At 44.7% G+C, this 25099-nt stretch overlaps 1 protein-coding gene across 3 annotated transcripts in view; it reads right to left on the bottom strand.

Moving 5' to 3' along the window:
- Positions 1-102: 102 nt before the first annotated feature.
- LOC311242712 (SLAIN motif-containing protein-like) overlaps positions 103-25099 on the bottom strand; it is a 32382-nt gene continuing 7385 nt past the window's right edge. For 2 of the 3 annotated variants that reach the window (XM_084331721.1, XM_084331720.1), the window contains exons 3-9: positions 17912-18048; positions 14283-14396; positions 12579-12719; positions 11278-11634; positions 9609-9752; positions 1825-2116; positions 103-1240 (exon numbers count right to left, since the gene is read on the bottom strand). In XM_084331721.1, coding sequence (XP_084187847.1) covers positions 1183-1240; positions 1825-2116; positions 9609-9752; positions 11278-11634; positions 12579-12719; positions 14283-14396; positions 17912-18048 — 1243 coding nt within the window. In that variant the 3' untranslated portion in view covers positions 103-1182. The remainder of the gene's footprint in view (positions 1241-1824; positions 2117-9608; positions 9753-11277; positions 11635-12578; positions 12720-14282; positions 14397-17911; positions 18049-25099) is intronic. The other variant, XM_084331722.1, reaches the window with a different exon arrangement.

The following is a 25099-nucleotide window of genomic DNA, read 5'->3' as shown; positions in this document are numbered from 1 at the left end:
CAAGGAGTTGATAGCGGCTGTGCATTATGTAATTGATCAAGTCTGAGACCTCAACTATATTTATTCTAAATAAATAAAAGAAGACATTTATTAGTTCTGGTAGAGTTTATTGTTAATTTTTTTTTTTTACACCAGCTCCTAATTTCCAGAGGCACTCCGCATGAGGGTGCATAGCGGTCTATAAAGGCACAAGGCCTTCGTGCATAAACATTTTCTTTTATTATTACAGTGGTATCCAAAAGCAAACACTCAATTCACTTACAGATATACAGTAAAAACACCTGGAAAATGCATTCAGTATCTTCGACTACGAGTTCTTCTGGAATTAGAAAGTGTTGCAAGTTAAAATGCACCTTGGCACAAACAATCTACCCCGACGACAATACAAATCTTCTCTTTTCTTCAACAGCAGGTTTCACTTGTAATGATAAGGGCAGTGTGGTCCAAAGAGGTTGCATTGCAGTGTCCGCAGAGAAGCAAAAACACAAAGAGGATGGAGGATCTCTCAACGATTGCTCACAAACGCTAAAAAAAGAATCTAGCCCATGAATCAACGTGGGAGATTTGGAAGATCAAGACAGGTGTTGTAGTTTCATCACCAGGAATGAGTTTGTGGAGAAGTTGAACAACAAAACCTCATACCAACTTCATGCAACACTCGTATCACTTTGTCTAGTAGGAATTCACACAAAGAAAATTAACAAAAAATCAGCCATACCTTCATTTCATCAACATCAAGAAAAACAACAACAACAACAACAACAGGACAAAGTCAAGTACAACCCTTATTATTCCAGCAGTCTTCACACTTGCCATACAAAAATAATTAACGTAAAATTGATACAAGCAACTCTTCTGGAAGCTCCAAAATGGGTCCATAAAGCAAGCGGTATGTGTGTGTGTGTGTGTGTGTCTTGCTTGCTCCCCTCCCCTGTCGACCTCCCCTTCTCTTAGTAGTGTGTCCACGGAGTGAGAGGGTGTCATGCTAGGGGGGGGGGGGGGGGGGGGGAACAGGGACCTTCTTCCATACACAGGTGCAGTTCAGCCCGGTGCTCCAACCTGAAGGGGTCAGCAGTACAGTACACCGGAGTCAAGTCATCTTGTTTGTACTACGTGAGGTAAAGGAGGGGGGGGGGGGGGGGTTGGGATGTGTCATCCTTCATCGTCGCCGCGGGAACTCGGTCAGTAGCAGCCCTCTTTCCACGTTTCGTCCGAGATCTTTGTCATCCCCCCCAAAGACCTGTCAATCACAGATAATAAAAATGTGTGTTTAAATAGAGGAGGTACCTCCCAAAGCAATGTATAAACTCTAAAATATCTGTGACCGACGTTTATTTGACATTTGCCAGTGGGTATAAAACAGGAGGGAAGACTGTCCAAGTTTTAAACTGTGGATACCAAACGGAGAAGGTAAAGACGACGTTGAACTGTTGAACAGTAATCCAGAACTATTTTATTGCACTGTAAAATATATATATATTTAAATCTATTCTATTCTACAATTTTATTGCACTGCACTATTGCACTATTTTACTCCGTCTATTTTATCTTACTCTTTTTTTTTATTGTCGATTTAAAACTGAATCAAACTATAAACAAGGTGGCCTGTTGGGATGTTAGATCCTAATGTAAAAAACTGGGATTTTATATGTCTGCACTTTATGTGCTAATTTTATGGTTTTTTCTGTTGTGAAGCACTTTGAGCTGCAGTTTCTGTATGAAAGGTGCTATACAAATAAAGTGTATTATTATTATTATTTGCATTCAATTGTGAAAAAAATTAATATTAATGTTCTGCAGTGCGTAAGCGTCTTAAGCATTCACCTCCTGGTCGGCTGCGAGAGTCTGCTCCTGGTGGAGGGTGCCGGCACGCCCTGCCCTCGGCCCACCGGCTGCCTCGCCGTCCCGGTCGAGGCTCTCCCGGGTATATAGGTCCCGCCCCCGTTGGCAGGGCCCGGGGACTGAATCCTCCGGGCCGCTCCTGCGGGTACCCCCTGGATCACGGGCAGGCCTCTGGACGGCTGGCGGGCCGCCGCCATGGAGCCCATGGCTTTCACCGGAGCCCGCAGGGAGAGGGGAGACTGGCCGCTGCCACGTAGCCGACTGGGGGTCATACCTTGAGGAGAGAATGACGCACGGGGGGTTGAGATTTCAGTGAGCTCACAGAATCCTTCAAGTGACCAAGTCAGAATATGCCGTTAAGCCTTTGAGCCTGAGGTGTGATTTTTTTATATGCCTTTTATATGCCGTTTATATGCCGTTAACCCCCCCCCCTCAGAATACCATCTTGGAATTCTAGAACTTCCATAGATTTAGACATAGAACAGTTGCCATTGTTACTTCATCATTAGAACGTTCAGTCCTCAAAGATTCTAAATCACGTTGTACACCTCAAGAGGGTTAAGAAAAAAGAAAGAAAAAAAAACAGAACAAACACAAATAGTATGAATAATCAATGCAGCTACAAGAACCGAAACGTGTGGCCGCCCAAAGGAGTTGTGGGCCAACCCAAGGAGTGACACCAGGGGGCAGTGTGGGGCGAGTGGGAGAACAGGTTACGGGGCAGGTGAATGGGGTATTACTTGGGGTATGTTGACGGACACAACATTAGGGAAAGTGAGAGAGGGGGAAAAAAAGAGGATGAGAGACCTGAAGGAGAAGGAAGGACTGGAGGAATGATGTGTTATCATTGCAGAAGTCACCTGTAGAGTTCGGGTAACAGTGGAGGCCTGCGGGGCAGTTTGGTAGGTGGGGGGGCTGTGGGGTAAGTGAAGATACTGTGGTAGAGTAACTGGTAAAGTAGTGGGATAGGTGTTGGGAATCTGTGGGGTAAGCAAACGCAGAGCGACACGCGGAAAGCCCCACGCGGGATCAATAAAGTTGTCTGAATCTGAAAGGTAGCAGCCAGTCATTTCAACGAAGCGGTCTACATCGACAGCACGTGGCGGCAAAGACAGCCTTTTCTCTTTGGCTATTGGCAACTGGTGGAAAACCAAACTTTGATTCATCTTAGCTACCAATGGTTCAATCTAAGGGTGCTTTTACAACTTTACTTTAGTTGCAGTTTTTTCAACCCCACACTTATTCATGCAGGTCGGACGATTTTGAATCCTGATAAATGTGTAAGAACTTTGACTTGCACTTACGGAATGCTATTTAGAACGTCCAGTTCACGTCAACGTGATTTATTTAGTATTGCGACTTAGTATTTGCTAGTATAATGATCTTAATAAACATACGAAAACATGTTGAAAAATACAGAATATTGTCAACAGAAATCGCTTCAATAAACGCACAGTTTTATTTGGACTATTTTCCTGTATTTAGTTCCAATTGCATTATCACTTCAAACAAACCACTCCTGAACTGGGATCACTTGGAAGGTCACCTTGCATTGCCAGGATTAGGGTGTGGTTGTTTGTTCTGGGTTCAGTTGGGGTGTAAACACTTCACAGTTCTTCTCAACCACACTAAACAAGGCAGGCGTGGAAGTCTGGCCAGTAGGGTTGCAAAGCGAAATACACATAATACGATAGGAATTCAGTAGAATTACAACCCTCTGCATGCACAGTGCATTCTACCATCACACGCGTAGAGCACTCCAATACAATATATAATAATGTAAAGAGTCAACTCATTTAAATATTAATAAACTTTTTTAAATGCCGCTTTGTTCGTTGGTCGGATTCGCACTTGTTTTTTGTTTCCGTTCGAAGAAGGGTTTGCAATTATATCGGCTTATGATATAATTATAGCGCCTTTCAAGAGACCCAATATGGTAAAAGGTTTATGTTTATATCTGAATAAATACAAATAAATACAGCCTATGCAAACAAATAACCCCTATATTTCCATTTTATTCCTGTTAATTCCCATGGAAAGTTTCAACCTTTGAAAAACCCTGACATTTTGCAACCCTACTTGCATGTATGCCACAAAACTGCCGAAAACGCTGTAGCATCCAATGTGTCTTATATCTTATTATCCACTTAAAAGCCTAGAGGATTTTTGCCATTACCGAACACTTCCTGAATGCAGTTAGGATTTAGATATTACATCCAGTTAGGATTTGGGATATTACAGGAGCATCTTAAATTGTGAAATTCGTATAAATCGCCTAAAACAGGCTACTGAACTTGCGAATAAAGTTTAAAACTTTGCTAATGTTACCAAAATATGTCATAATGTCACACGAAAAAAGATACATTCAGATCTGTGCCACTAAGCCTTTAAAGTTATATATATATATTTTTTTTAAACTTTATTTTTTTTTAGCGTTTATCGCTTTTCTGGTCAAGCATGACCGACAGTTGTAGAGTGAAACGGGAGGGAGAACAGGGGAAGACATTCAGCAAATGACGGCGGGTCCGGGAATCGAACTCGGAGTCAACCAGAACCGTGACGCAGCACGGCTCCTCCCGACGCAGAAATAGCGCCGAGATACGCGGTGAGCTACTGGAGCCCCCTAAAGTTATATTCTTGAATGGATTCCGCAGCATAGGCTATATAGCTCACCATCATTGTTTAAACGTTTTCTTGCAGTTGTAAAGCTATGCATTCCACTCCAACAGCAGCCATGAAGATTGCAGACGTCGAACCGTAGGCTACTTTTAAGGACAGAAACTGGGCCCAACACCCACAGTCCTGAACCAGCTACACAGGCTATGTATGTTAATCACAACGGGACTGAGCCATTCATCCCACAACTGTTTCAAATGCAAATGAGTGTCTCTGTCGAGAGGGAATGAAATCTGCCATAAACAACTCGTTTGTTGACATTGCGGTTAAAAAGGAAAGTGATGATTACCGTAGTTTCTTTCCCTCTGGGTTGGCAGGTTTCACAAAACATATCAGCGTTGGGTGAAGGATAGAGATAAGAGATGGTCTCACACAATCTCTCGCACAGAAAGTCTGGTTCAATCCATGTGTTGCATCAAACTGACAACATCCTCCACTTTTACTGTTTATCTAAGTAGACTCCTTAAAAAATAGGCTAGGTGAGGGCTAAGTGAGGGCCAGGTGAGGGCTAGGTGAGGGCTAGGTGAGGGCTAGGTGAGGGCCAGGTGAGGGCCAAGTGAGGGCCAAGTGAGGGCCAAGTGAGGGCTAGGTGAGGGCTAGGTGAGGAACAGGTGATGAACAGGTGGCGTCTATATTAATACCAGCCGAAGAGTGCAAGAGCGCTTCCGCATTCTTCCCCATTCGCCGGTAAGCAATGCGCATTTCCTTTTCCTTCGCCCAGGTTCTCGCCGCACATGCGCATAAGGTCCTCGCTTGGTTCAGACCCCCATTCAACACGGTTAATCACAGATGCCAGAACGCGCCATATTAAAGCCTTTGGTTCATATTAGCAACGCTGGTCGCAACGCTGGTCAATCACATTAACGCTGGTCAATCACATTAATATCACAGAACACGCCATATTAAAGCGCTAACTTGTCTTGACTCACTGTTACTAACATTCGCTCTATTAAAACAACAACTGTGATATATCTCCTGCATCTTCTCACCGGTCTCTCATCTCGCTAGTGAGTTCAAGGGAAAGCTTCAAGTACAGGAAGGAGACATTAGACTAATTGCAACACAGTCAGTCACACAGGTTTCCATAGGCGTATATGTCACACTGCTATAGTACGTAGCATCAATGGACTTGGAACTCCTATTGTACATTTGACTGCTTTTAATCCTTGCCAACTATTTACTGACTCATTTCTGTCTGTGTGACCCATTGTCTGGCAGTCCTGCTGAATATTTAGCTCTGCAAACACGCGTAACTACTTCAGTTAGCTTATTCAATTGGGTTAAAGGGTAAATTGTTAAATGATTGTATTTGTAAAATGACATTACATCTCCATCTGGTAGTCTATATTGATGTCTTGGTTTTACCTTCACTCTATGAACAATGCTCAGTCACTTTTTTCTTTGTTGTATAAAGTTGGCATTAGTCATATTTTTTTTGTTGTTTTTTTTCTTTTTCATATTGTGTTCAATATGAAATACACCTGTCACAGTACGGGGAGGCTTATGGAATTGTCAATCAGCAGTCAAGAAAGCTGACTTCATTACTGCCTACGCCCATAGTCTAAATCTGCAGCTCCTGACTCTAACTGAGACCTGGATAACCCCCAATAACTCATCAACACCTGCAGCATTATCTACAAACTATAACTTCACTCACACACCTCGACCTTCCAGACGGGGTGGAGGCACTGGCCTCATGACATCTCCTTCATGGGCTACAAACGTAACACCACTCCCAGAACTGTCACTCTCCTCTCTCGAATATCATGCAGTATCTGTCTCTAATCCTTTCAATCTCACCATTGTTACACTCTACCGCCCTCCAGGTACACTCGATCACTTCACAGATGAGCTGGACATGCTTCTTAGCTCCTTACCGGAAGATGGTACCCCTCTCCTTCTATTGGGCGACTTCAACCTGCCTGACTCATCTCAGTCAGTCATAGTAGTCTCCCTCCTACAATCGTTTGACCTGACTCCCACTGCCATGCCTCCCACCCACAAAGCAGGCAACTCCTTGGATCTCATATTTTCCCGTAACTCCAGCATCATTAACACCACGGTAACTCCCCTACATGTATCTGACCATTCCTTCATATCCTTCTCACTAACTCTCATGCTTAACCGAAAGGTCTTCACCCCAACTCAAAGAGTCTCACTCAGACGCAACCTGCCCTCCCTATCCCCCTCCACCCTCTCCTCTGACATACTATCCGCTCTACCTTTGAGTGACACCTTCTCTGCTCTCTCCACAGAGATGGCAACCTCCACCCTCCTTTCAGCCCTTGCAACCTCCTTCAACAAGCTCTGTCCCCTCGTTGAGAAACCTGCCCGCCGTTCCCCACCCAGTCCATGGCTGACAGATCCAGTGAGAGAACAAAGACAGGTCCTGAGAGCAGCTGAAAGGAAGTATAGAAAGTCACGCCTCACTGCTGACATCGACACATATCACAACCTCTTGTTAACATTCTCCAAAACCATCACTAATGCCAAAGCTTCTTTCTTCCACCATAGGATCGAGGCCTCTGCCAAGAATCTTTGCAAACTGCATGCTACCATGTCCTCCCTCCTCACTCCCCCCCCACCCCCCCCTCCCTCATCTTTCTCTGCCGAAGACTTTGCGATCTTCTTTGAGGAAAAAGTGGAGAACATCCGCAGCTCCTTCTCCAAACCCCCACCCATTCCAAATGCTGAATCGAGAACCTCATCCTTCACTCTGTCATCTTTCTCTCCCATTACAGAAGCAGAGACCCTGACACTGGTAACGTCGAACCGTCCGACTACTTGCCAGCTGGACCAGCTACCCTCCCCACTCCTCCAGACCATAGCACCAGACATCCTCCCATTCCTAACTGCAACCATCAACTCCTCACTCAACTCGGGGGTGGTCCCCACCTCCCTAAAACAAGCCTGAGTCACGCCGCTCATAAAAAAACCAACCCTGAACCCTACCGTCATAGGCAACTACCGTCCTGTCTCTCTTCTCTCCTTCCTTTCTAAAACACTTGAACGTGCTGTATCCAACCAACTTACTGCTTATCTCTTACAGAATGACCTCCTAGACCCTAATCAGTCAGGCTTCAGGACTGGTCACTCCAGAGACAGCCCTCATTGCGGTCACAGAGGCACTTCACTTAGCAAAAGCGAAAGGCCTCTCCTCTGTCCTGATTCTCCTAGATCTATCTGCAGCCTTCGACACAGTCAACCACCAGATCCTCCTTGCGGCCCTCGCAGGAATGGGAGTGGCTGGCTCTGCGCTGACATGGCTGTCATCATACCTCAATGACCGCTCCTACCAAGTGTCATGGAGAGGGACCCTGTCGGCCACCCGCCCCCTGCGGACGGGTGTCCCCCAGGGCTCGGTTTTAGGACCCCTTCTCTTCTCCCTCTACACTAAATCACTGGGTAACATTATCACGTCTCATGGCTTCTCCTACCATTGTTATGCCGACGATACTCAACTCTTCCTCTCCTTCCCTCCCTCAGATATCCACGTCTCTGAGCGGATCTCGGCCTGTCTGTCCGACATCTCAGCCTGGATGACGTCCAACCACCTCAAACTGAACCTAAGCAAAACAGAATTGCTCCACCTGCCGGCCAAATCCTCCCCCCTAACCGACCTTTCAATCACAGTCGAGAATGCAGCTGTGACTGCGTCCCCGACCGCCAAGAACCTTGGTGTTGTCCTCGACGACCAGTTGAACTTCTCTGCTCACATCGCAGCGACGACCAGAACCTGCCGATTCCTCCTGAGCAACGTCAGAAGGATCCGCCCCTTCCTGACAAAAGAAGTCACCCAACTCCTCGTCCAATCAACAGTCATCTCCCGCCTCGACTACTGCAATGCACTGCTCGCTGGCCTCCCGGCCACTGCCACTAAGCCTCTTCAACTCATTCAGAACGCAGCGGCCCGCCTGATCTCAAACCTACCGAAGTCGGCCCATGTCACCCCACTTCTTAGGGACCTGCACTGGCTCCCCATTGCTGCACGAATCCGCTTCAAGGCCCTCGACCTAGCATACCGTGCGGCAAAGGGAACCGCTCCCGCCTACCTCCGGTCAATGGTCTCTAACTACACACCCTCAAGACCCCTACGCTCTGCATCTTCTGGCCGCCTCAGACCTACTCCTATCCAAGCTCCGGGAGGGTCATCAAAGAGAAGTCGCCTATTCTCAGTCCTTGCCCCACAATGGTGGAATGAACTACCCACCCCAGTTAGGACAGCCGAATCACGTCCAATCTTTCGCCGTCGACTAAAGACGCACTTCTTCAACCATTATCTGAATAAAAAAAATAAAAAAAAATCGAACCCTAACTAACCGTACTGTCATGCACTTGTCCTAATAAACTAACCTACACTGTAGCACTCAACACTTTGATCAACATTGTTGCTCAGCTGATAGAGTTGTGCCCTTCCTGATGGCTTGTCGTACAGAACTTGTAAGTCGCTTTGGATAAAAGCGTCAGCTAAATGACTAAATGTAAATGTAAATGTTCAACTTTACATGAGTTGCTTGAGGATACTGCAGGCTACCAGTACGTCCATCGACATGAATGAATGAATGACGTTATGGCGTTATGTGGTCCTCGTTTGGATAATATGTAAAGTACAGTTGACAGCTGCATTGTGTTAACGTTGCAATGTACAGGGAAATAACGTTATGGCGTTATGTGGTCCTCGTTTGGATAATATGTAAAGTACAGTTGACAGCTGCGTTGTGTTAACGTTGCAATGTACAGGGAAATAACGTTATGGCGTTGCGAGTGAATCTGGTCTGCGTCGCGATAATATACATGTATTCCATTTCGCCGTCTGAGCGGGGAAAAAGAAAATGCGCATTTGGAGGGCGTTACCGGGGCCAATCAGGGCAAAATGCGGAAGCGCTCTTGCACTCTTCGGCTGGGATTAATATAGACGCGAACAGGTGAGGAACAGGGTTGGGGTTACCTGTGGAGGGGGGGAGTGGGTGAGGCGGGACAGGGGTGGGGTTACCTGTGGGGGGGGAGTGGGTGAGGCGGGACAGGGGTGGGGTTACCTGTGGAGGGGGGAGTGGGTGAGGCGGGACAGGGGTGGGGTGGGGTGGGGTTACCTGTGGAGGGGGAGTGGGTGAGGCGGGACATGCGGTTGCCAGAGCTCTGGAGGTTAGCCTCCATGCTGCGGCTGTTTCTGACCGCCTCCAGGGAGCGTAGGCTGGTGCGGGGGGCCAGGTTAGGCATGCTGTGCCTCAACTCCTCTGGAACCACACAGACAAACACACACACACATCACGCTTAGATACAACAGAAAAGACAATACTATGGGATCAGGGATCAGTGCAACTGTAAACAATGTCTTAATCTGTAAATCTCCTCTGGTATCACACACACACACACACACACACAAAGACACAGCACACTTGGATACAACAGAATACACAATACTATGGGATCAGTGCAACTGTAAACAATGTCTTAATCTGTAAATCTCCTCTGGTACCACACACAGCAATATTATTGTTTCAGCACAACAGAAAACGATGTAAAAAAAAATAATAATAATAAAAAAAACTTCAGATTACCGGTAGCACTTTATTCAGTACAGCTATTGAAAGAGTCATTATAAATATTTAGGCATCTGGCTAGGCATACTGGATCACACTACATGTTCCTCGATGTAGGAGTTCATCAAACCTGCTCTCAGGACTGGATCACACTACATGTTCCTCAATACAGGAGTTTATCAAACCTGCTCTCAGGACTGGATCACACTACATGTTCCTCAATGTAGGAGTTTATCAAACCTGCTCTCAGGACTGGATCACACTACATGTTCCTCAATACAGGAGTTTATCAAACCTGCTCTCAGGACTGGATCACACTACATGTTCCTCAATGTAGGAGTTTATCAAACCTGCTCTCAGGACTGGATCACACTACATGTTCCTCAATGTAGGAGTTTATCAAACCTGCTCTCAGGACTGGATCACACTACATGTTCCTCAATACAGGAGTTTATCAAACCTGCTCTCAGGACTGGATCACACTACATGTTCCTCAATACAGGAGTTTATCAAACCTGCTCTCAGGACTGGATCATACTACATGTTCCTCAATGCAGGAGTTCATCAAACCTGCTCTCAGGACTGGATCACACTACATGTTCCTCAATGCAGGAGTTTATCAAACCTGCTCTCAGGACTGGATCACACTACATGTTCCTCAATGCAGGAGTTCATCAAACCTGCTCTCAGGACTGGATCACACTACATGTTCCTCGATGTAGGAGTTTATCAAACCTGCTCTCAGGACTGGATCACACTACATGTTCCTCGGGTCACATGTTCCGAACTTGTAAAGACTGCTTTGTTTTGGTTTTGTGCTCCGGACTCGTGGAATGACCTACAATGCACTTGAAATATTGATTCCCACGATAACATTGGGACATTTGAGAAAGAATGCTTCTAAATCTTAATGTTTTAACTAGGAATTGTTTTAACTTTAATGTTAATATTTGTATTCTTATGGTCTTTTATTTCTGCCTAATGTAATCTCTGCATCGTTGGAAACGAGGTTCCACCCGTTAATGTATTTCTGAGAAATAAATAAAAGGTTAAATGAAAATGAAATGAAAAAAATAAAAAAAACCTGCCCCGTACCTAGTGATCAGGGACTGGGATCAATTCACTATTCATTCATTCACCATCACTTTCACCAGCAATGAAACGGCAAATACCCCCCCCCCCCCCATCTCGCCGCGCTCGAACACCGATGTGTGCCTACCCTCGCTCTTGGCGAACTTGAGCAGCTCCGCACTGGGGCCCTGCAGGGAGCGCCGGGGGGTCCTCGCCCGCGCGGCCGCCAGCCTGCTGCCGCTGTACTCCTGGCTGTGGTTTGAGGAGGCGGCGGTGGTGGCGGCGCCGGAGGAGGAGGGGGACAGGCAGCGAGGCGAGCCCAGGGGGGAGGCGGCGAAGCGGGGGCGGCGCCGGGGCAGGGAGCAGCACTCGTCCTCCTCGTCCTCCAGGCTGTAGCGGTCGAACTCCTGGTCGCTGTAGGTGCCGCGCCGCAGGGACTGCGAGGAGGCCGAGGAGCTGCGCCGGGAGGCCGAGGCCGAGCTGGAGGCGTAGTCCTGCCGCAGACCTGGGATCAGAGACACGTCATGTTTCCTGACACACATGTGGTGCCACAGGCCTGAGATCAGAATCACACGTCATGTTTCCTGACACATAATTATGTGGTGCCTCAGGACCGTGCAGATTTGCGCGCTAGGGCCGGGGTGATTAACTGAGCTTCGATTACGAACATGGCTTCCCGCGATCGCAAGAACAAGATAATCCAGATAACAGATGAAACCCGCCCAATTTTCCGTCGTCCACTAAAAACACACTTCTTCAATCAATATCAGAAATGGAAAAAAAGATATAATAACATAATATATATAAATATATATAACATATATAGAATTAATTTGTATATATATAAATAAATAACTAAAATAAATAAGTAACCTTTGTACTGTCTTTTACTATTATGTACTCTGCTAAGGAATCTACATTGCCTATATGATTACCTACTAGATTCAGATTATTTTATTGTCACAACCTTTTAAAATGTACATTCATTCGGAAAACCTGAGATGCTTGTTTTTTCCTGGCTCCTCAACCGTAGTAGTTGATTATTGTGCCGCATGCCAAGTTGCTCTCATTTAGTCTTGTGTTGTAAATGCAGCGCACCCTTCCTCTACAATGCTACGTTCCACGTTTTATTTGTCGCATACATACACGAGACATGTAGTGAAATGAAGGTGTCCCAATGCCCACCTCGATTGTGCAAAAATACAAATAATAAAATAGATAATAAAATAGAATAGACGTGATAAAAAAGTAATATGAATAAAATACAATGCTAAGCTTAAGAAATAAAGGTAATGAGTAGGTATATACAATAATATACAGTCATGTTTGTCCGAGGCTTGTGTAACAAACGGCACAAAGACCGGTGGCTTCGTCTCTGGTCTTATCAGCTACCTGCCATATACTGTACTCTTTAGACTCTGTGACACGTGTTCATGGGCCTCTACTCACTCTCTTCCTGCAGGCGAGCCATGATCTGGACATCGGTGAGGTCCTGCAGCTTGTAGCCCATGGAGATGGAGTCATCCGACGTACTCAGCTCGCTGTCTATGGAGGACTGGGAGCTCAGAGCGGAGTGCATGCTCATAAACCCTGTCGACACACGAGCGCAGCTCCGTTTCAATACAAGGAAGTCGTGACACGTCGAAAAAGGCAACTAAATATGAAGAGTTCACGTTTCCAAATCTTTTAAACCCATTAACCAAATGAATTTGTACAAGACAGGTTTTTGGGGAATACCGTAATTTTCGGACTATAAACCGCGCCTTTTCCCTCCATTTTTCGACCCTGCGGCTTATATAACGGTGCGGCTAATCTATGGATTTTTACAGCTAACAGCCACTAGGGGACCTCTTAAATCTCACTCTTCTCTCACAGGCACACAGCTGCTGCAAGTTAATAAATGGGAGCTTCCTCAAACAGCCATCTCTTTCCCGAGAACCCTTACATATGGTAATTAAACATTAAAACACCTGCGGCTTATAGTCCAGTGCGGCTTATATATGTACACATCATTAAATTTAGCTGCTGCGGCTTATATTCAGGTGCGGCTTATAGTGCGAAAATTACGGTATGTGTGAGGTTATGGACATAATACAAATCAGCTTCGTTGTTCTTGGTGGAGTGTCCCTTTAAGACAGAGGTTCTCAACCTTTTGTGTGTGTTTGTAAAGGACCCCTGAATTATTAGGCTGTGGATGGCAATCGATTAGATTTGGTCTCTGGGAAGGAATCCCCACTGGACAAGACAAGTCCAGCAGTACTGCAGCGGAGAAAGTGAAACCTACGATCAGAATAGTCACTCGTACGTTTTCTCATGGACCTCTACCCTCTTGCGAATGAAATGGTGAAATGTTAACTATTCGCCATTTATTTTCCGGGGTCCCCCTGGAGCCCCCTCGAGGACCCCTGGGGGTCCCCGCCCACGGACCCCACATTGAGAACCACTGCTTCAAGATGAGATTCAGATATTTGCCCTGTTTCCCCAAGCACAGTTACCCCCGACATCACCCCCCCCCCCCCCCCCCCCCCCCAGCACTGTCCAGTAGCATTAGACCAGACTGGTTTGTGTGTTGACCATGCAGTGGGTAAAGCTGCAAGCATAGAGTCGCCCCCACCCTTCTGGCTGACGACAACAACAACAAACAACAACCAACAACAACATCCAGGGGCAATTGGTTATGTAAAAGCTCTGGGATTAGAGGGAGGAGTCACCGTCACCCACAAGCCAAGCATTTACAAGTTCATGCAAAGATTGGTTATTCATGGTGATCACACAACAACGGGAGCATTGTTGGCTCTTTGCACTGCGTCCCCGCGCTGTAACACACGCTGTGATCAGCGGGACAAGGATGCAAAGGGTTTGCAACCAACAGACACCGCAAAGCCAAGCTCAGGTATCATACACATCAGGGAGCGTATTATTAGTGCACAACACAAGATACCATATATATATATATAGTATCTTCAATGTCACCCGGTCATCTCCAACCTTTCACCGTTACTGTTCAGATGGTGATAAAGAAAATAAAAGGTTTGTGAATTCAACATTTCGAATCGTAAAAAATAAAAAATGGTTCTAAACCTCCGGAGTGGATCCCTGCGTTGTGCCGGGGGCAGAGAGTGAACGGTACAGTGTGTTAATGTCATGCCGTACCTGAGCTGCCACTGGTTAGTAGGGATTTGTTAGTTGATTTGTGGTACCCAGGTGAGATCAGGCCCAAGCCTGCTTCCGCTGACGGGCTGCTGTACATGTTCCTCCAGCGAGAGCCTGCCAGAGAGGAGAGAGAGAGGGAGAGGGAGAGAGGGGAGGAATTATGTGCCGTGTCCCAAACAATCACCTCCTCTTTGGCGAAACACCACCACTAAGTAGACGCTTGAGGGAAGCGCCGTTCGCAGCTGCCGTTGTTGCTACGCGACTATCGAGAACCCCTTTGAAGCGCGGCGCTCCGTTGTAAAGAACGTGGAGGGGAGAACAACACGGCCCTCTCCGAGGACCGGTGGACATGCAGCCTCAGGTTCCATCCAGGGCTCCGATTATACACTTGTTCCACCTGGATGAATCATAGGCCCCAGACACAGGGAAGGACACATAAAAAGGAGTGGATTTTAACACGTAACTCAATACTACTCAAATACAATATGGAATGTGAGACGGGGCGCAAAATGAAAGCAGTCAATCGGAGCCCATTTGTCATTTTGCATTGTAATGGATCCAAATGGTATAAACCGGAAGAAAAAAAACGTCACACACATCACCGCATATATATACCTATCCTCACCAGTCTGTACTTACCTGCACATAGTACTTTACTACATCTGCACATATCCTACTAGTTACGCTGCTGGCCAGTAGTAGTCATACAGTCTTTATTTATTATACTACAACTCTGTCCATACACCTGATTAGCACTACACTCAGTAGTACTCATTTGTATCTTTTGTACCCAGTTTAAATCACCTGTACATTGTATATCGCTGTTGCACTTTACTGCTACATTTGCACTCTGGTTGGATGCCAAACGTCTTTTCGTTGTACTGTAATTGTGCTGTATAATGACAACACGTTTTGAAAGTGTTACCGACCTGCTGGCCGAACACTTTTGCAGCTAACTGGATTATTTTTTGGTTGTGAAAAGTTGAGACAGAAGTTTGGTAGAAGAGTCAAGAGACACACAAAAACTAAAAAAAAATCCCAAAAGCCTTAGCTAGGTAATTTCACAAAACAACCTGGCCTATATCTTGCTTACCCAAGAGGTAAGAATAGATTTGATCCATGGGCCTCGTCTTATGTACTTTCAGATATTACATACACACCTGTTCGCTGTTCACAAACAAACCGCGTTTCGAGCCAATCAGCAATACCAATGGAGTCACGTGACCAAGTCGTCCTGGACCTGCGTGAACTGCTGCGCTAAAAGAATACGCCGGGGCTCTATGGAGAAACCACGGCACTCCCCCGACTAAAAGTAGTTCCAAACAAAAACGGCTGGATGTCATCTCGCCAAATCAGCACGGCTGCGAGTGTCACCTTTTACATATCTAGCCTTGGCATGGATTGATCGTTTAGATCGCGAGCATGGCTAACAAAAACTGCTAATAAATTGTAGTCTGCCCCGTTGTTCTGACCAGGGTTACGTCCCCTTCTGCTCCGGTGATGCGCGTGCTCACACTGAGCCTGACGTATACTGAGCGAACGGGTCTATATACACCTTTACCGTTAGCTGTGGAATTAACTCAGTTCAGCCTAAAAACCTGGTCTCTGCCACCGAGCGGCTTCACAGCCCGACAAGCTGTGCTGTGGCACCGTTTAACAGGGGAGCTGACCCAGGGGCGAGGTAATCCAACCAGCCCATGATGACTTCATCTGCTCATTCAGCCCTGGTGTGAATAGCTCTGTTGTTCCAAGTTCCGCGGCGCACAGGAAGTTGAAACCCGCTAGCAGGGTAAATAATGGAAGGGGTGTTTGTTGGATCAAACACAACTGCTGTCCCCACACACAGGCACAAACGCATGCATGCGTGCGTGCGTGCACACAGACACACACATTATTATATGTACACATACAATAAGCTATCAGGGGCATTGTTGTCATATGACTAACACACACACACACATGATCTCTGTTGTGGTGAATGGTAAATAAGACTGCAGTACATTCACAGGAGGGGGTAGACGGTCTCCCTGCGGTGAAAATACTGAATTGGGTGCCTTTCAACCCAGCAGCGGTATCGGCCAAACATTTCCATGGCGGTAGCAGAGGGGGACAAAAAGAGCCTTTAGACACGCGGGAACAAGATGGTTGTGGAGTTCATCGGGAAGACTGTGGTTTTGTCTTTGCCTCGAGCGCGACGACACCCACCGCGTGTGTCAGCGCACTTTCTTTGGTCCCTTTTCTCAACCAAAGTTTCAACCCACACAAGCACACATACTTTAGCTTGGATACATTGGTTCAAAGATTCCAACACAGGATGTTTTATTAATAAACTATACATCTGTCAATCTATTTTGACTGAGCATTTTATATTGTATTTTTCGGTTGTATATGAAGTAAATGGTGCATTTATATAGCGCTTTTATCCAAAGCGCTTTACCATTTGTTACTCACATTTGCCACATTCACTCACCGACGGCGGAGGCGACCATGCAAGGAGCCAACCAGCTCATCGGAAGCAGTTAGGGGTTAAGTGTCGTGCTGACACTTCGACACGCTGCCCGGGAACCTCCGGATTACCAGACGACTGCTCTACCTCCTGAGCCACTGTCGCCCCTGTTTGCAGTACTATTTCTGTTTGTGTAAATTGTGCACCCTGTGTTGTATTTTTATATCAGCATTGTATTTACATTACTTTTGTACTCTGTATAAATGTATGTATGCTGTATAAATAAATCCGACCTTGATCTGAATAAACTACGACACTGATATCAATTAACTAGGGATGTTCGATATTGGCTTTTTTTTTTTACCAATATCCGATATTGTCCAACTCTTAATTTCTGATACCGATATCAACCGATACCGATATATGCGGGGTTGCACCCGCAAAAAAACTGAATAATTTCAGGTAATTAACATTACATATCTCTTGTCGTGGAATTAACACAACATTATGCATACTTTTGACAATAAATAAAATAAGAATTTGCTTTCCTGGGTAAATAAATGTAAAAATAAATAAATAAACAAATAAAACATTTTTAAACAGATACCGATAATTTCCGATATTACATTTTAATGCCAATATCGGCCGATAATATCGGACATTCCTTTTTTTTAATCCACTTTTTCTCCTTATTTTAAATGTTTCTCCCATCCCAATTTCGAGTTTCCAATTCTCCCCTCCCTTGTCTTGAACGTTGCTAGACTATGCCCCCCACTGGTCGGTTGTAGAGAGGATAGAAGCCTTGCACCACGTGTCCCCTCCGGTACACGAGGAGGCAGCCGGTCACATCTTTTCACCTGCCAGCGCGGACTCTCATTGGCGAGGAGTAACACGTGGGAGGCTCACACTACCCCCGCTACTTCCTGTCTCTGCTGTGCAGGCGTCCCCCAACCGACCTGTAGGAGTCGCTGTCCACAACGTCCAAATCCCCACCCATCGACTTCCACCCGCTAACTCTGCCAATTGAGTTAGTATGACGACTGGCCCAAGCCGGAGGCAACGCTGACACCCGGAGTCTCTTGCATTGGGGACGAGCGCAATCTCGGCTGTGCCACCCAGCCGCCTAACATCGGACATCCCTACAATTGACTGATATTATCGATGCGGTTGGATGAATGCATACTCTGGTCCAGGCGGCTGAGCAGGGTCCGACACGCCACCTCCGTCTCGGGGCTGGGGTGGTCCAGAACCTGTCGGCACCACTTCAGCGGAGACTCCGGACCGGGCTCGGCTACTTGCTTCTTAGGAGACACATACAACCTGATGGGAGGAAGGGAGGAAGGAAGGAAGGAAGGAGGATAATTAATGTAATGGTGGAGACGAAGCGCTGCACGCTGTAAATGTGATTATGTTGGCGGGTTGGAATGTTGTGTACATTCAGAGACTCAGAAGGAGCCGCTATCCCCCGGCTGTCAGGATGCTCAATGACTGTATGTACAGTAACCCATCCATCTACTGCATTGCACACATGCACACGCTCACGTTAAACAAACACTCACCCTTAACACACGTTTAATACTACACCGTATTTGATCTATTTATTACAAAAGATTTGCACTACATCCATATCTCATTTTAGCTTCTTTTTTTAAGTTTTGCATTTTTGTACCTCATTGTCTGCATTTTACTTCATTGTACTTTACTTTGTATATTGTATAGTGTTGGGACTTTATTCCACTTTTACTGTATGAAGCACATTCGCAGGGGCTCATACAGAACCAAGCATTTCACTCACTGTATGTACATGTGCCTTATATACGTGACAAATACAACAAAACTTGAAACTAGAACTGGAGAGCGTTCGGGAGATGCGTCTCGTTCACATTTCAAGTGATCTGGGTTTGACTCAACAACTGCAAATACATGGGCCGTTCAGGAAATATAAACAGACGTATTTCTTTGTCTTAAATATTGGGTACAATGAAAACGTATTTTTAAACAGAAGGTATGTTTACATACAATCACCCAACATGTTAGAACTGTGGTTGTGAAAATGATGCCTAAAGCCCTTTGATATCCACGTGCACACATCATTACACAATATTTTATTTTTGACTACCTAAATGTTTACTGCGAGCGATCTGTGGTGCTGAATTTCCCTCTGGATTAATAAAGTACTTCTATTCTATTCTAATCCATTTGATCTACAGGTATTTATTATCTAAAGATTTGCACAACCTCTTCTACCTCATTGGATTTGCATTTTAGTTTTGTATATTTAGTGTTTGGTCTTTATTTGAATTTTTACTGTATGAAGCACAATTTCAGGAGGGTCATACAGAACCAAGAATGTAACTATAATGTACCTTATATGTGACAATTAAAACAAAACTTGAAACTACCCCCCTGGATTTGAACAAAATCAAGCCATTTCAGATATCCAATCTGCTTCCTTTAAATATTGCATAATATAGGCCGACACGGGGTCAGCTAGCTAGCCAGCTGTGACCATTTATTTATCTCCCGCTAGCGCCGTTAGCCAACGTTAGTCTCCCATAGCAACCAATCACACTGGTCCAATGAATCTGTTTACATTTGAAAGCTTCATGTATTCCGATACTAACTTGACATCTCCTTTCAATGAACATTCAACCTACTGAGAGTAGCCTGTGCTCAGAGAGGCTGCACTAAAACAGTTATAACAAATCAAATCATACATCTGTAGCTGAGGAAATTACACTCATTACATTAACATTCCACAATAAGAACATTTATGCCTTATCTATATGGAAATCTCTACTGCACGTGTAATTGGGGTGGGACAGGCCAGCATTGAGCTGTGGGTCGCAAGGCCGATAAAGTAAAGGCCACTACTAAGGGGGGAGTGGGGAAGGAAACTTCCAATGTCTTTTGTGGTGTTTGTGATAATATAATTTGTTCGAATTTTTAGGTTCTGTATTTATAATTTTTATTATTCTACTGTTATTCTAGTCATTATTGTTATTATTATTATTGTCTGGTGTTGTTCCGTTTATTATTACTGTATTTGTGCCGTCATGTTTTGTTTTATATAAAAAAAAAAAGAAAAAAGAGAGAAAATAAAGAAATTTGATAAAAACAAATGTATGACTGAATTAAAACATAGCTGTGCTGGATCTTTAAACTAAAAGGGTTCTGTAACGGATCCCCATATATGAAAGTGGCTGGCAACTTACTGCTGGTAAAATCACTGTTTATTTCTCGTTTTGCATAGTATTACATTCCTCTTCTATAAACAATCAAAGTCCCACCGTAAGAGCTATGGCCTCATACGGGTCCATTAAACCTTTTTGAATAGCGTCTTTCCTTCAAGCTAAGTTGAACTGAACATTTCACTGTCAAAAGCGCAAACGTAAAACACGGTTTTCAAAATAAAGGTCACATATATACACATAATGTTGTAGTAGGCTTCTATCAATTCTCATAATAAAAGTCCTGGATATTCATAAACATAAATTGGCATAGATCTCTATAAACCGCCCAATACATTAATCACTTTAGGCACACACTGAAAACCAGTGACACCACAAATATGAAGCAGGTAATTAATTACCCATAACAATAATAAACCTTTCATGGGGGTTATTTACAGGTTCAAAATCAAAGCAATGGGGCCCTGCGGGAGGAAGGCGGTACCGTATGGAGCGCGGGCCAAGTAATGAGATGGAGAACAGAGGCAGGGAGAAAGTGGCAGCCTAAGCCTACTTTACATTTCTTTGGGTGTTCTTATCGAGCACGCCTGCCACGAGGCACAGAGCACAACGTTTGGATAAGAACGGGCTAGAGAGCATTAACTGCTCTTGCTGGCCAGCGAGGTATGCACTTAATACCCTGCCTGGGTGGGTGTGTGGGAACTTCTACAGGGGGCTTGATGTAGGCATCATGGTTGGAGCAGCGCCAGCCAGGCTGCATGGCGGCAAACACACGGCATCCTACATGACCAGAACCCTTAAGCACCTTAAAAGGAACACGCCAACATTTTGGGAAATTAGCTTACAGTCTTGTTCAAGAAAATAGGGCCTAAAAAAAATAATGGTTTGTTTCCGGTTGCCGACCGACCCTGCCGATTTAGGTGCGACCCAATATATTTTAGGAGTTTAAAAAAAATAATATTTTTTTTTCCTTTTTTTTTTTAATAAAGTTTCATAGAAATCTTAGTCAAACCTTTAGTATTATGGATATTAAACATGCTGGCAGAGTACATGCATCCATATTGTTGTGAACATTTTAATTAAATAAAGAAATTCCCTATCCATAGTTGCCGTGGGAAAGAATAAAATAAAAAATTAAATAAATTCCCTACCTACCCATGGCCTTAACTGACAACCAACAGGAAACAAACAATATTTTTTGTTATGCCTAGATACCAGCCCCGCCCCCCCAATTTCCATGTTCCGTCATCTAATATTATTCCATTACCTTTCCTGATATTTTAGGTTTTTGCCATGGTATCGTTTTAGAACCGGTATCGTGAAAATCAGTCATCGGTATCAAAGTCAACATTTTTGTATCGTGACAACACTATATAGCAAAGAACATGATGGTGCAAACAACAAGGCTCAGTCACAAGTGTGTTTGCCTATGAATGTAGTCCTGAGAACAAAGAGTGAGCAAACATCCCCCAGTAGACATCCATCCATCCATCCCAACCACAGCCCAAACCAGTCTAGCTAGCCTAGTACAGATAGTGATACTGTTTTGCCAAAGCCAGGCCAACCATGATCCCTACCAGCACCTACTCCTGCTTAGCATATCTGGCTTGGGTTACATCCCAGCCTAGGCAGTGTGGCCACTGGCCAGCAGTATCCAGCACAGCGGTGCCAAGCTCTGTCCTCCGCCTGGCCCAGTCTCCTAATGAGAAGTCTTCTCCCTGTGCCCAGCCATCACTCCACATTACTACCCCCCCCCCCCCCCCCTGCAAGACGATTCGAAAATAGGAACGTTGGTCCCAACGTGACGGCCTGGCCCGCTACCATGCAGCCCGTCCCCACACCACGCCGTGCTCTGAAATGAATACACGTAACTGGTGTGTAGGATGCCCCCCCCCGCCCTCTCATCATTCCTGCTTTACTTGACGCTTGTCCGGTGTTGTCACAGGGTTCCCACAGACTAGGGCTGTCCCCGACTAAGGTTTTTTATGGTCGACTATGATTGGCCAAAATGTGCCGTTAGTAGACTATTGGTAGACTAAAAAAATAATAAAATTTAAAAAAAAGTATAATATAAAAAAAAAAAAAAAAAAAAAAAAAAATTGTATCATTCCATTTGGGCTGTGGGCGGTGCTTAATGTCTGAAGGAGTCGACTGAAGGCTTCTTGTCCTCTGCAAAAGCATGCAATTGGTCCACTGATGGATACATCTTGATATTTGTCTAGTCTAGTGTGTTCATTAGATGGGTGAAATCCTCTTTCAGTGCCTCTGTGCCTGTTTTCGTAGGCAGTGAGCTTCTGGTATGCGTGCCATTAGCGTTAGCCACGCTTCTAGGGCTCTTTTCTTTTGGAAAGAATGATAAAAAAATATATATATATTATATATTATATATATAATCAGCCCTACCACAGACATTGCAAAATTAAATTCAAGGACTTTTTAAGTACTTTTCCAAGCACTATTTTTCATTTTCATGGATGTCACTCGAAGGATAGTATTCACTTTTATGAATTAAATGCTGTTTTTTAAGCATCTTCTTGGCCTGCTTGCCAGCTAGAGCAAGCTAGAGCAATTGGAGCGTGTGACACAGCGACTCGTCAGATTTGATTGAACAAAACTATTATTTCTTGATTCAGAACAATTTGATCATGAATGAACAAAACATTCAATGCGAATGGGTGATTTGAATTTCAAGGACTTTTTAAGCACCTTGTAAAAAAAAAGCTGTTTTCAAGGAATTACAGGCCTTGATTTTTTTTGGTAAAGAAAACCCTGCTCTCATCATTGAGGGCTGTCTTAAATACTTCGAAGCTTCGTTCGATGGCACAAGCTTCGATCATTAAAAAAAAAATCGAAGTTTAAAAAAAAAAAAAAATTATTAATTTTTGTTCAAAAATCTTTAATTAATTTTTGTTCAAAAATCTTTACTTCGGTGTGTGTGTGTGTGTGCAATGGGGCCATTGGGTGGGGCCGGGGGACAAATACACTGGAGGAAAGTAACCCAGCTCAGCACTGCCCAAATTATATCATCACTATTGCCTGTTTGAAGGATATCATCCTCAAACACATATACACCACCTACACGCCTATTCTCAGTCCTTGCCCCACAATGGTGGAATGAACTACCCACCCCAGTTAGGACAGCCGAATCCCATCCAATCTTTCTCCGTCGACTAAAGACGCACTTCTTCAACCATTATCTGATTTTTTTTTTTTTAAATAAAATTAAAAAAAATCTAACCATAACTAACCTTACCGTCATGCACTTGTCCTAATAAACTAACCTACACTGTAACACGCAACACTTTGATGAATATTGTTACTCAGCTGATAGAGTTGTATCCTTCCTGATGACCTGTCGTACAGAACTTGTAAGTCGCTTTGGATAAAAGCGTCAGCTAAATGACTAAATGTAAATGTGAATGTAAATGCCTTGTAGAATTCCACACATAAAGAAATATACTGGGATGAATAAACAAAATAGGAAATAAAATGTAGAAATGCATGCAATACATAAATAAATATGAATCTCCATATATATGAAATAGAACATTTAGATAAGGTGCTACTGAGATGTTTTGGTGAGTTCTTTGTTTTTTTGTGGAAGTAGCCCTTCTTAAAAATGCATGAACATTCACTGATAATTGGTCTGTAGTGGAGTCTACAAGGTCTACATTGCCGGACCATGTAGAATCCGGACCTTGTAGACTGACATAATTCTGTGCATAGTTTAGTCTACACAGGCCATATTTCAAATAATCAAAATCTTACTTCATTCATATTAAACATTCTTGATTTGGGGGATTGGTAGTTCCCATGAAATCTGAAGTTGTTCAAACGACAACAGCGATCCACCTTGAATTAAATCACACTGTGTTGGCTGCGTCACAGTCATGAAAGGGGCTACTTAATTCATTAATCCAATCCACTTTATTTATAGAGCACATTTAAAAACAACAAAGTTTACCAAAGTGCTGTACAAGTCCCACAACATAAGATTAAAAAAAAAAAAAAATAATAATTAATAAATTTTTTTTAATTCAAAGCTTCGAATTAAAACCGAAGCTCGGCCCCGAAGCTTCGATTGCCAAAAAAAAATTCGAAGGTCAGCCATTCCTGCTTTACTTGAGGCGTGTCCGGTGGGGTCAGTTCCAGGGGAGAGCAACCGGGGAGAGCAACCGGGGAGAGCGGTTTGTTGGAAGTCTTTTGAACCAGCGTCCAGCGGTCACATGGGCTGCTTGCTTTGAGTCGGGCACAAAGGCCTGCGGGCGCCGGGCGGCTAACTGGTTTTTGGAGTAATCAACGATTGCTCATCTTCCCAGCGGGTAAACACAAAGGAAGCCGCCTCCCGCCGGGGGGGGGAAACAACAATGTAGACAGCAGTATCCAGGTCACACGTGCCCCCGGAGCGGGAGCGCGGCAGCCCCCTTGAGTGCAACTTTGAAAAAGTCAGGGGATTCGGAGTTATGGCCTCTCTGGGGTCTTGTTTTTAGGCCTACATCGCGCGTTATTTCTAAACCTAGCCGCATTTCTGGCAAGACGCTCTCTGATTGGCCGACGCTTGTTTCTACACTGGTTAAGCTTAGGCACTCTTTCGAAGTTGGTTAAGGTTAGAGTTTGTCTTAGAGCGTGACGGCAAGTTCTTTCGACGGTTAAGCTTAGGCACTCTTTCGAAGTTGGGCAAACGCGTCAGTGGCCAATCAGAGAGCGTCAGTCAGTGCCAATCAGAGAGCGTCTGCCAGAAATGCGGCTAGGTTTAGAAATAACGCCTACGTGTAATTTAATAGGTAAAGGCATCTTGGGATTTGTGGTTCTAGTTATCTTATCAGCGGTTTATAGGCTTGCTGATGACGTCATGACAAATACACGAGCTCATCTTTGGGGCAAAAAGGAAATGTATAATCCTGGTGAGAACAATGGGACAGACTACAATATATTTGCATTCGTTAGCCATGCTAGCGATCTCTAGACGATCAATCCATGCCAAAGCTAGATATGTAAAAGGTGCAAGACTCACACTGGCTAAATGACGTCCAGCCGTTTTCCTTTGAAACTACTTTTAGTCAGGGGAGTGCCATGGTTTCTCCATAGAGCCCCGTTGGACTCTGCTGAACCGTTTAAGAACAGGGGTTGGTCGCTTTAAAAGCAGCATTAAAGAAGTGGGGCCGGGTAGACAGCGCTGC

The sequence above is a fragment of the Notolepis coatsorum genome (assembly GCF_963971535.1).
Source record: "Notolepis coatsorum genome assembly, chromosome: 16".
Lineage (NCBI taxonomy): Eukaryota > Metazoa > Chordata > Actinopteri > Aulopiformes > Paralepididae > Notolepis > Notolepis coatsorum.
The sequence above is the reverse complement of the archived record's forward strand: the minus strand, read 5'-3'. Positions and strand labels throughout refer to the sequence as shown.